The sequence below is a fragment of the Manacus vitellinus genome, unplaced genomic scaffold (genome assembly GCF_001715985.3).
Source record: "Manacus vitellinus isolate BGI_N305 unplaced genomic scaffold, ASM171598v3 scaffold_17_pilon, whole genome shotgun sequence".
In the NCBI taxonomy this organism is placed as follows: Eukaryota; Metazoa; Chordata; class Aves; order Passeriformes; family Pipridae; genus Manacus; species Manacus vitellinus.
The window spans coordinates 7262322-7274685 of record NW_021939256.1 but is presented as its reverse complement, the minus strand read 5'-3'; the positions used below and the strand labels follow the sequence as shown (position 1 = coordinate 7274685).

Genomic DNA, 12364 nt, shown 5'->3' with positions numbered 1-12364 from the left:
AGAAGCTTTAAAGAATGCAACTAAACTGGGAATCGCCACTCATGATCAACCCTTCTTAAGGAAAATATTTAACAGTAACAAATCCTAAACTGTTAGTATCCAAAAGATAAAAAGGGTGCTTCCCAAGGAATAGATTTCCTTTATGCTGCAGTTATAATTGCATTGTTTTCCTCATAGGAAAACCACTTCAATGCATGGTAATCCCTTCAATGCTGTAGAGCCACTAGCTAATTTGCTGCTATACTAATTAATGAAAAGCTAAATTTCCACCTAAACCTAAAATCAGAGCCTTTATTCTGGTTTTAGTCTGCAGAAGCAAAACATATTATTAATTTTCTGATCATTAGAGAAGTTAATCTGTTACTCTGGAACTGACCCTGAAGGACAAAGAGCAGATAAAACTGCTAGTGCCATAAATTTTTAATTAAATCTCACTTTAGAGAGTTTCACCTGAGCATGAATTTAGAATAGTTTCACCAAAATCCACAATTAATTTACAAAAAAATTAGCAGATTTATAACTGTAGATTCAACAAGACCTACATCAAAGAGAACTTGCAGGGAAGGGAGGGAAGTAGGAAGGAAGGCACAGAGAGAGGGAGACAGGAAGGCAGGAAGGCAGGCAGGCAGGAATGGAGGCAGGCAGGCAGGTAGGCAGGAAGGGATGGAGGGAGGAATGGAGGAAGGGAAGGAGGAAGGGAGGGAGGAAGGGAGGCAGGGAGGGAGGAAGAGAGGAAGGCAGGGAGGGAGGAAGGAAGGAAGGAAGAGTGATCCTCACAAAGACTCCAGCTTTGCAATTTAAGATGGCTTTTGGGGACATTTAATGTACACAGAAAGTGATTTTCCCACTACAACTGTCATAGTTTTCTCCCTTCCTACTGTATTTCTGCTCTTGGTGAGTTTGGAGAGATACTAAGACAATTCATTGATATAACATTAACTAGACAGCTACCAATCTATAAAATAGAGGGCTTAATTTCATCATCCAAAAAAAATCTGGCAGGGACATGCACCTCAGTCAAACCAGAAATAGTTGTAAACGAACGGAAAGGAGAGTTTGTAGGTCCCAGTCACAGGGACTGCACGGCCCAGGAAAAAGTGAGCTGCAGTGCAGTTCAGAGGTGTCACGCTCTTATTTCCTTAATCTACCTTAAAGCTACACCTTTGCAGCCATCTCTTAAAAGTTATTTATACATTTTAATATCTCTTCTATGTAATTTCACATTACCCAAAATATATCCTACATGGTTTTTAGTTTATTTCTTATGTACTGCAAGTCTTCCAAGTCACTTCTAATGAATTTAAATGGCATATTTTTTATGCACTTATACTAGTATTAGATTATCTCCTTTTCAGAAGGGCAAATAGTCATCCTGCATTTGTTATATTAGGCTGTCTTGGCAGCATTGTACCTGTCACTAAGCATCTATGCTAAGGTGGTAAGAAGAGGAACATTATCATATTGCTACACTTAATGACGACCTTCCATGATATCATAGAATCGTAGAATCTTTACAGTTGGAAAAGACCTCTTAGGTCATTGAGTCCAACCTTTGACGGATCACCACCTTGTCCAATAAACCACAGCACTGAGTGCCACGTCCAGTTGTTTCTTGAACACTTCCAGGGAGAGTGACTCTACCACCTCCCTGGACAGCCCATTCCAATGCTTGACAAAAATATGTTACTTCTGAGGCATTTACAGTCTTATGGGAATTTATAAATCAATCAAATATTTCATTTGTTTGTGAACACAAACTCTATGACCAACAACAGAATGCAATAATATGCATACAGTTTTGTCTGAACACCAGTTCAGTCAGCTTCCCAGCTAAACTGGGAATACTACTGGGTTTATGTGGGGGGGGAGAAGAAAGTAGCATGTCTGCAGATGGTAAAGGCTTCTTTTTCATGCAGTCTTTAATTCTGGGCCATTCAGTCCACCAGGTAGGGAGTTCTTGCTAGTTAACCACTTTCACTTATCTGTTTTAATCCAGTCTCACAAGAAGAAAATGTGCATTATCAAAGCAAATTATCCATCACAACTGAGATTGGACAGGGTATTAAGAAAAGTCACCACTCTGCTCACTGGGCTTACACACTCCTAAATTGATTAAATCTGTAATGAATATTTTCCTAGTGTGTGATGAATCAAAAATGATGACATTTGTAAAAAGTTGCATACTGCCAGAACAGCCAAGTAACATTTTGGTTTTAGTCAATTGTAACTGTTTACCATTAAAAGAAATTATAGGTACGTATACGAATAAATAAAAATGCAACTCCAAGGCACATATTTAATAAGTTACACTTCTTAATAAGTTACTTGGGAAATGAATGTCAGAGCAGACAAACAGTGTATTTTACTCAACAGCAATACAAAGTCCTTTTTTTTAAAGAAAGGCAACACACGTTGGAACCCATTACTGATACCATCAGTTCTAAACTACTGAATTATGACAACTTAATGTGCTGTGTGGCATGAACATAAAAATGTGGAAAATCCTGGTCTTCAATTTCCTCCTCAGGAAGATATTACCGGACAAACTTTCTGATGACTGTGTAATTTCACCTGACCTGTTCATAAGTTTGCAAAGGGGTATAAACAGTGATATTTGGTGTTTAATTGTGCATTAATGAAATTGATTCACACAACATTAATTTAATTAATGAATATTTCTTCAAATAAGTTTCCTGTCATCTTTCCAAATTTTAATTTAGAATATTATTCTGCATATTTCTAGAAGAAGTAAGCTTAGTTGTGTAATCATTTTTCCTCAGCTAATGATGTCACCAAAATATCACATCCTTGTGATCACATCTCTCTCTTTTAGGAAGACCGTAACTGACAAAAACCCTGTCCAGTCATGTTCTTAGCTTTCTTTTAAAAGCATTTTAGATCCTGGTGCTCCAGGGACTAATCTGAATGAACACAGAAACCACATCTCTTTTTCACTTATCTTGTTAAAGCCATATTCCCCCCACTGTTACAAGAAACAAGGAGTGAGTCAGGACAAGGATGAAAGTAAGAAGGGGAAAATAAAATAGCAGGTAGAGAAAGCCCTCTCCCCAAGTTCTGCCTTCCAATTTAATATGTGTATCTCATGTAATGGAAAAAGAGAGACTTAACAGTTTCCTGCATGACGGTCTCACAACAGCTGCCTACGTGGGGTCATATCCCCATCACAGGCATCTTGCAGGCAATCGCTTCTCTATAGAAGGACAGAAGGTGAAGGGGCAAAGAGCACCACGGCACAGGATCTATCTGGGCTGCCACAAATACTGCCAGGAGCGTAACAACTTGCCTCATTAGCAATGAAACTAATTAAGTCTGACTTAGTGAGTCAGGTTTTGTGGCCTGCCTTTATGCCTTCCTACCCTACTACACCCCTGCTTCTCCATAACTCTTGACATCCCCGTCCCATTTTTCCTAATGCCTCCACAAAACACATCCCCTCCGACCAAGTGAGACAGGAATCAATCAGTGTTTCTCAATACACAGACATGGTAACAGCAACAGCATTATTAAATTAGGAAGAGAAAAAAATATACCAACCCTAAATGGCATATTCCTAACAAGAATTTCTTTTTAGTTCCCTTTTTAAATTCAGGGAAGCAAAAAAATTTTAAAAACCCACCTTACTAGTACTTTAGTGTCACATTAAGGAAAACATCTGCATTGATGGCTTGGGCCAAGACAACCTACTATAAAAAGCCTGAGACATTTGGGAGCTCATTCCACTTCCTAAATTTCATCTCAGAGTAAAGCATGCTACTAGCCTCTTGCTGTGCAAACATATTGTGCTGTCTACCCATTTATCACCCTCTCACATTAGTGCTTTTTACTTTGCAGCACTCTGCAGTATGGTCTTCTTGAATTCAATGACAGTCTTTTCACATCCAAGCAATGCCTTTGCAGCATCTCTCTGATACCAAGTATGCAAAGAATCAAGTTGATCAACAAAATCTCACCTCCCACCTCTCCATTTCTTTGTCCTTACACTGACTTCTGACAAGTAGCTCAGATACAGGAATTGCTACCATAACATATGATGGAAATTTCAAGAGCGTCCCATGCCAGGTTCTGATTTTGCAGAGAAAATTCCAGTATAAGTGCAGGAACACTAGAAGCAGATCACTTCTGTCAGGAAACTTACATATAGTCTTTTATCAATAATCTTATATTTCAAATTTTAAAAAATTAAATGAGATACATCACACAGAAATAGGCTGGGAAGAAATCAATACACATCTCACGTGTAGCAACATCAGAACAACAGAGGAGGACAAACAGCAGAATTTACGAGGACGCAAAGGTAACAGAAGGAAGGAAGCTCCACTGATGAGGGATTTTGTAGGAACAAGATTTTGGTACATTTCCAATTTTTGAGTAAGAGATAAGAAGCATCTTGTGCTTTTCTAAGTAGAACATCTGCCTGTTTCAATACTTTCAAATACTAATATACATCTTGTACAGACATTAATTTTAGAGATAATGTATCTTTTAATTAAAAGTGCATTTTTTTTAAAATGGGTGGCTGATACCCTGCAGCATCTGTGAAGTTCCATAAATTATCTTTCCAAATCTAATTTTTCTTTTTATGTCTACATATTGATTTAAAAATCTAATGTCCACACCACATATGATTATTTCCTGTTGTAAAGAATCCAGTTTGAAGTGATTGAATACTTATTTCTAAAATACCCCCCAAATATTCTGAGTTCATGTCAACTGTATCAGGTTTATAGGGTTTGGGACTTTGCTTTTCTGCTCCACATTTCTGTATTCCAGGGAGAGTTTTAAATGCCTTGTTGTGACACAGGCGATTACAGAGTCAGTGTAATGATGCAGTGAATATCTCTATATGGGTATTACAACACCAAATCTCAAGCTAAATATGCATTATATCTATTACTCTGAATAATACAATTCAAGAAAGAAGAGAGATAACCTGTAACTTTCAGATAATTTTTTTCATCTAACTAAACTTTAAAGTAACTAAAACTGTATTCCGTGCTGAAATATTATGACTATTCTTCATTTAGAGCTAAGTCCATCATTAACAGCAATTGAAAGATCAGTTCTGCATAGAGCAGACTACCTTCTGAACCTTGAAATGCTAAGGAATTCCCTAACAGTACCTGTTACTTCTATCTAGGCAAACGAAAACATCTGAAACTAACACACAACTACTGTTACTAAATCCACTTTATGCTCCACACATGCTTCCTCTTTGATATCAGTTTTTTAGACAAGAGCTTATGTAGATAAATGCAAATTTGAAATCAACAGGAAGCATTAAGGCTTTACTTGAGCATTTTTTTTTTTTTACAAAATAATTGTCATGTAGTTGTGTGGTTGCACTTCCCATACAACAGTTTCTTTTTAGGATACCTTCCCCCCCCATTAAAAACATCTTCCCAGTCGTCTTCTAGCATTTCAAACTGTCTGCCAGCATCCTTCTTCAATAAAGATAATTGCTTTTGCTTTCTTTTCCCTTCTAAGTGGAAAAAAAAAAAAAAAAGGTGTTCCACAAAATTAGATCACACTGTGACAGAGAGGCTACTGAGAACAGGAGCAGGTCACCAGAGATCTCACAGCCACTGAGGAAAGAGCGAACAAGCTTGCAGAGTGGTAGGAAGAGGAGCTTTAGACACCAAAATCAAAAGGTTTAGAAGATTTTACCTCTGTTTAGGACGAGCTAGAGATAAGGTAACTCAGTGAGACTTATTCTCCAGCACAATTAGCAGTGCTTCTAGCTATTCAGAATCTTCCAATGAGGCAACAAAAGCAGACTCATCCTTCCCCTACACATTGCTTTTGCTGCCATCTTGGTAGGAGAGGTAAGCACTGGATTAACATTAACATACACTCATCTCTGCATGTGGGTGAAATAATTTGTCCTTTCCAGGAGATGCTGTCTCTCCTGGGACTGTAACTGCCTGGCTTAACTCTGGCCAGCAATGGGTGGGTGGGCATCATGGAATCACAATAAGCATTGTATTTGACCATAAAATGGCACATGCCTGGTTCAGCATAGACTTTAGACAAAAATGAATCAAAATAAACTTATCCCTCATTATCAAACTGGTTTTTAAACAGCGTGATCAGACTTGTATATCGCTAACTTGGTCAGAGAAAACTATCGCTCAAAGAACCTAACTCTAAAAGGTTTTGCTGAAAATACAGTCACTTGGTCTTCAAGAAAAAGAAAAAATGAGATTAAAAAGATTCTTCCACAGATAAAAATTACTAATAATTATGAAGTCAGCAGAAAGTAACACATACACATGCAGAAGATAGCTACCAGATCAAACAGAATACTCTCAAAAAAAACCCCAAACAATAAAACATAAACTAAACAAACCCCAAAAACCTCCATGGATGTAAAAAAATAATAAAATCTCTAATTATTTTAGGATACAAAAATTATTCCAAATTTTTTTTTATTTTTCAAAATAAAGAAAAAACCTCAGACATGAGGCTGGTAGAATATCTGGTTTGACAAGGCAAGCAAACTGGCAAAGCAGTAGAGAATCTAAGGTCCTGCCTACATTTGCAATCATGAGATGAGCACAACTCTTCAGGCTCACAGTACACTCATCTTCACAAGTTTCATAAAATGTGAGCATCAGCTACCTATCAACAAAATTACTCTGAGCTGACACATCAGAATGTATTTCCTACTTTTGAAATTCAGCCAAAACACCAGACTATCCCAAACGTGACAAAACAGGCTTTTCTGTTCTCAGAGGACAGAGCTGACTTTTGCTACCCAAGCCCCTGAGGACTAACTGCAGCACAAAGAGAAGATCTCCTACTAACAGGAAAATAATTACTAGCAATATGAGTAAAAGGACTTATTTTTGTGTAAGGTCAGATCCAGTACCCAGCTATTCCTTAACTGAACAACACAATAAGCTCTCGTACAGCTGACTGGTTCACAGGACATCATTGGAATTCCAAAGAAATAAAGGCCAATTCTGTTACTTAAAACCTAGTTTGCTTTTTCTTTTTGTTTAACAGGCAAGTTGTGTTATTATTGTTATTTGTATGTAATCACACATATCACAAATATTCATGCTATTAAGGTAAGATATGATTTGTCCTGACTGTTGTTGAAGTACAGAACAGCAACTGATTTGACTATAAGTGTGACAGTCCACCTCACCTCAGTTAAAGACTGTCTTCAAATAGTCAGCAGTCCTTAAAGAATACATACTCTCAAATACATGTTGATTTTTATTTGGGGATGAATATCCACTGCTTACTGCTCTTGGAAATCTCCCACTGAACCACCACAGCTATATTAAGAGAACACTGGCACACAACTGAAAGTGGAAAGGTATCTTGGGATTAAGATATCGAAATCACGTCAGCTTTTTCTTTTTTAAAACCACAATACAAACTAAAGCTGATATTTTCTTTGCTATGATAAACATCGCAGAAGTATATTCATCCCCATTACTTAACAACAGAACCTATAAACTCCTGCTGATTTCCTTATCCATTTTGAAAGCGCAGTTTAAAATCCTACACTGCAGAGAAGGGTATGCTGCTCACAAGATTAAAGTCAAGGTCACATATTGCACATACGCTGCTGCCTGTGAAACAGGGATCCGTTTCACAGACTCCACATATATTTTTAGAAGGGGCTGCTCTAGCCATCAGCTAACAGCCCTTGAATTACAGAAGTGAAGATAAACTGGCTTAAAAGGGAAAATTTAAGGCTTCTGTGCCAAAGAGACAGATCCCTGCTGATTTAAGGAAGTAAAGTACTTCCTTTTATCTCTTCACAAAACCTGAAGAGGAAATCCCCAACACACATTGAGTATGAGCCTTACTTTCTTTCCAATGGAGCTGTAAGTGAAACTCCCCAAGACTTTGTTAGGACCACAGGTAGACCACCTTAGAAAAATCCTGGTGTCACAGTACGCCTGGTAGCCGGTGTTCCCTATAACACATCTGTTGTGCCTTCTTCTCAACAGGCATTTGTGCAACTATTCATACTAGAGCTAAAACAGAAGCACAAGCACCATGCAAGCGAACACTGAAAAAATTTATGCCTTCCCCAGAGAACATAATTTGCACAAGATGTCCTGAGAGGATGCCACAAAACATCAGCAATCAGGAAGAAGTGAATAGATTGATATGCAATAATTATTATCACATGGTGCTCAGAAGATTACACTTCCAAAATTGAACATTAGGCTTAATTCATGGATATCTAGACAGGGACTCAAAAAATTCTGTTCACATGAAAAGTGAGCAGCAAAATCTGGACTTCTATCCAGCTTTAATGATGGCAAGATCTTTAAGGCATGCCCCAAATAAAAAGAGCACAGGATAAGAAAGTTGAGGTTGTTCAGCCTGAAGAAAAGAAGGCTCCTAGGAGACCTTAGAGCTCCTTCCAGTACCTAAAGGGGACCTACAAGAAGGCTGGAGAGGGACTTTTCACAAAGACACATACTGATAAGACAAGGGGGAGTGGCTTCAAACTGAAAGAGGACAGGGTTGGATTAGATATTAGGAAGAAATTCTTTACTATAAGGGTAGTGAGACACTGGAAAAGGTTGCCCAGAGAGGTTGTGGACTCCCCATACCTGGAGGTGTTTAAGGCCAGGCTGGATGGGTCTCTGAGTAACCTGGTCTAGTGAAAGGTGTCCCTGCCCATGGTAAGAGGGTTGGAACTAGGTGATCTTTAAGGTCCCTTCCAACCTAAACCATTTTCTGATTCTATGACTACCGTTAACTCCCCAAAATAGAAGTCATTCTCTTTTGCCTAATGGAACAAGTTAAGATTGCTTTTTACTAGAAGGGATAAAATTGCAGGAACATGGTACAGTAGGGAGACACCCAGCAGAGATAAACCCCATGAACAGCTACAAGTTCCTTAGTGAATCACTGTTTGTACAGTCAGGACTTATCCACAGAGCTGATCCAAGGCCACTAGAGATGTAAAACTTCTACCTCATTCCACAACCTGCACATTCTCGCAGGCCACTGAAAATGGTTGAGTAGCTAAATTCTCATTTTTGCTAAGTCATCTGGAGGAGGTTCCTTTACTTACTATTGCTTCTGCCAACCTGTACAATAGCCACCTTTCCTTTGCCTTAATTCCACAAGGCAACAAAAATCTAGAGCTTTAAAAAACTTTTTATAACATCAACATTAATGTGCCAAGACCTTAAGCAAGCGGGGATATATCTACATGGGTAAATAAAAGGAGTCCAAGGTATAAATACAAGCAACATGCTTGTCATACACACTGCTCCACTGTCAGTTAGTTCCTGGAGTCCATCCTGGACTTTTAGTCAGCTTTGAGACAAAAAGACATGTAAGGCAGGGGACATGTGGCCTAGGAATCTGTCCCTCGACACCTTTCATTTGGCACTGCTGGTAATATTTTGAAGGCACAAGTTCTTGACTAGAGGAGATATGCCACTGTTTTTAAGACAAAGGATACCACATGCAGGTACAGCAACCAGTTAAGGGATGTTGAGTTTCCTCACAGAGGTGATAAGCTTTCAAGATGAATGGATGATGGGTTTCTGAATTGGATAATGCTAAAATTTGAAAGAAGAAAACAAAGGGCTGAAGGAATTTGCAACGTAGGTCATCTTACTATAGACAATTATGTGATTTCGATTAGCTAATAGTGTTGCAGATTCTATTTTATACCTATTTATCTTTTTCTACAAATACTCTAAATTATCTATCATCTACATCTTATTTTAGTAGGTTGCATAACCAAAGTGTAACTCAGTAGCCTACATCAGCCAAAATATTTTCAAAGGGAAGAAAACTCCTAATACTCTGCCTTTGCAGTAACCTCTCTGGGAACCAGACTGATTTACCAGACATCATTCATTACCAGATACACTTCATTTCAAAACTGGGGAGCCTCTGAGAAATGAATCTGATACTTGGGAGTTTTGAAAAGTCAGTAGCTTAAATGCCTAAATAACGTTTGAGTTACAAAACACCCACTCTTCAGAATCTAAGTCTGAATTCAGAACAAGCAATTTCTTGTATTCAGACTTTCAGTGACACAACTAATCTGTCTAAAACCAGACTGTGAAATCAACTACTGAATCTTAAGGCTCTTCAAACTGTTGCTTAATTTTTATCCACATCCCTCTAGAAGCAAAGTGTAACTCCATTCTTTACTAAACACTCCTGTGTGAGAAAGTCCACTCCTGTATTTGATAACCAAAATTCAAAGATACTATGAAAAGAGAAGTAATATGAAACTTAACAGAAAGGGTGGCCTAAATAGCAGTTTCAGGACATACAAACTGATGTTATTTACTCCACTCCCCACTTTGTTTTTCCCCCAAGTATTCTGAAGTGCTAATATCACAGGCATTGATACCCCTTTAAGTAAAATAAATTGCTGTTTTATAACCATCACGATTAGATTTGACGTAGCATGTGCAAGGATGCTGAATGCTGGGGGATGGGAAAATCCATACAAATCTGCGAAAGTAGTTCACAAAGGCCTGTCTAACCACAAACTTTTGCTAGCCAAGAGCTGGTTTACCATTTTTATTTCTCCCTCCCCTCCTTCCCCCTCCCTGAATCTCTCTCTTTGCATTTTGCTGCTGTATCAAAATGCTGTATCAAAACACTGGACCCACGGCACCTCTGGGGCATTAGGGGAGAGGGAGCGAGTGAGAGGGAGGAGAGCGCTCCCTTATCGCCTTCCTATAGCTGAGAGAACTGCAGCAAGCTGAGCGCGTCCCTTCCTCCCAGCATCCCCGCCTCCGGTTCCTCGCACCAGCGATTTCAAGGCCAGAAGACGAGTCGAGACGGGAATGGCTCCGGCGTCCCCCGCCTCCGGCCCGCCCCCCGCGGTCCTGCCCGCCCCTCCAGCCCTCGGGGCGCCCACGGGACCTCGGGCGGGGGAACTCTCGCTCCCGGAGCCCGTCCAGCCGTCTCGCGTGCCGTACCCGTATCGCACCCGGCGGGCCGGGCGGCCGGAAGGCGCGGAAGGAGAGGCGCTCCTGCCTGTGGCACCCCGGCCATGCGCGGGCCACAGAAAGTCGGAAGAGGAACAAGCAGCCGAAAGTCCGGCAAGAAAACAGTAGCCGGGAGCGGAGCTCCCCGCGGGCGGCACTGCGGGCGGAGTGCACGTGCGCGCTGTGCTGGCCCGGCCCGGCCACGGCCGCGCCTCGCTCCTCCGCGCCCGCCCGCCTGCCGCGACCTGCCTGCTGCTGCCGGGGGCGCCCGCGGGGGCGGCGCTGGGCGGGTTCTGGGTCTGGGACTGGGACTGGGGCCGGTCCGGCTGCTGCTGAGCCGGTGACTGGGCCAGCACAGGGAGGCGTTTCCTGTAAGGAGAAGTTTCCTGAAGCACAAGGACATGGGTTTGGGGATCACAGTAACAAGCGTTCCGCTACTCACATCCCCTCCTGCAGAGGTACGCTGTTTAAAATACCTCGTGGAAGTCTCTCTTCCCTAAAATTTTCAAATTCGATGCTCAAATTTTCCTCATTACCTCTTCCACTGGTGCTAATAGTGGAGGTCGCTTTTCCCACACTTGGCTCTTGGTGTACGATACTCCTGCATCACGCTGAACCGGCTCTAGTGGCCACAGATGCTATGTGGTCAATGTACAGTACCACAGACAAAAGCCAAAGGAGTGGTATGGGCTGGTCATCAGGTGTAGAGGGAACGTTCATGTTCGCTTATGTAAAAGCCATTCATGTAAAAGCCTTTGCTTTGTGGGATAAGCTATAACCATACGCATTCATTAAAAAAAATCATAGCCAAAGGAATGTGTTTGTTGGGGTGGGGTTTTGCTTGGTTGGTTGGTTTTAGGGGTTTTTGGTTGTAGTTTTTGTATTTCCTTCTTGTTGTGGGATTTGGTTGTTTTGTTTGTTTGTTTGTTTGTTTGTTTTGTGGGGAGGGATGTTGGTTTGTTGTTTTCATATTAATTTTTCCCTGACATACCACTTGCAATGAATTTTTCTACTTACAGCTCTGCAATCTGCAGAGTGTTATGTGACCTCCAGTTTTAGTTCAACACTAAAATACTGCTGCACAAATCCTGGTAAGGCAGACTCTTTGAAGATTGCTTTAATTACTAGTCATCAGTGAAATAGGAAATTACAAAGAGCAAACTTTAGCCCAAACTGAACCATAAAGATTTTCACTTACAAAGTGGTACTGAAATGAAACCATATATAAAATTATAAAATAAGCCTGATATGAAATAGCATGTTCCCTGCTTTATATACTAGGAATTTTTGCCTAATTTAAACACATAGCCCTGGCTTCAAGGCATATATTTCTATAGCATTATAAAAGTAGGTTTGTCCCCAACTGTGTTCATGATTGGGGCAGGTATATAGTAATTTATGTC

At 40.3% G+C, this 12364-nt stretch overlaps 1 protein-coding gene across 1 annotated transcript in view; it reads right to left on the bottom strand.

Annotated features, from left to right (window-relative positions):
- The window catches only part of MOCOS (molybdenum cofactor sulfurase), a 341863-nt gene that overhangs the window by 201809 nt on the left and 127690 nt on the right, over window positions 1-12364 (bottom strand). The window contains exon 3 of the mRNA XM_029958899.1: window positions 10781-11347. Coding sequence (XP_029814759.1) covers window positions 10781-11347 — 567 coding nt within the window. The remainder of the gene's footprint in view (window positions 1-10780; window positions 11348-12364) is intronic.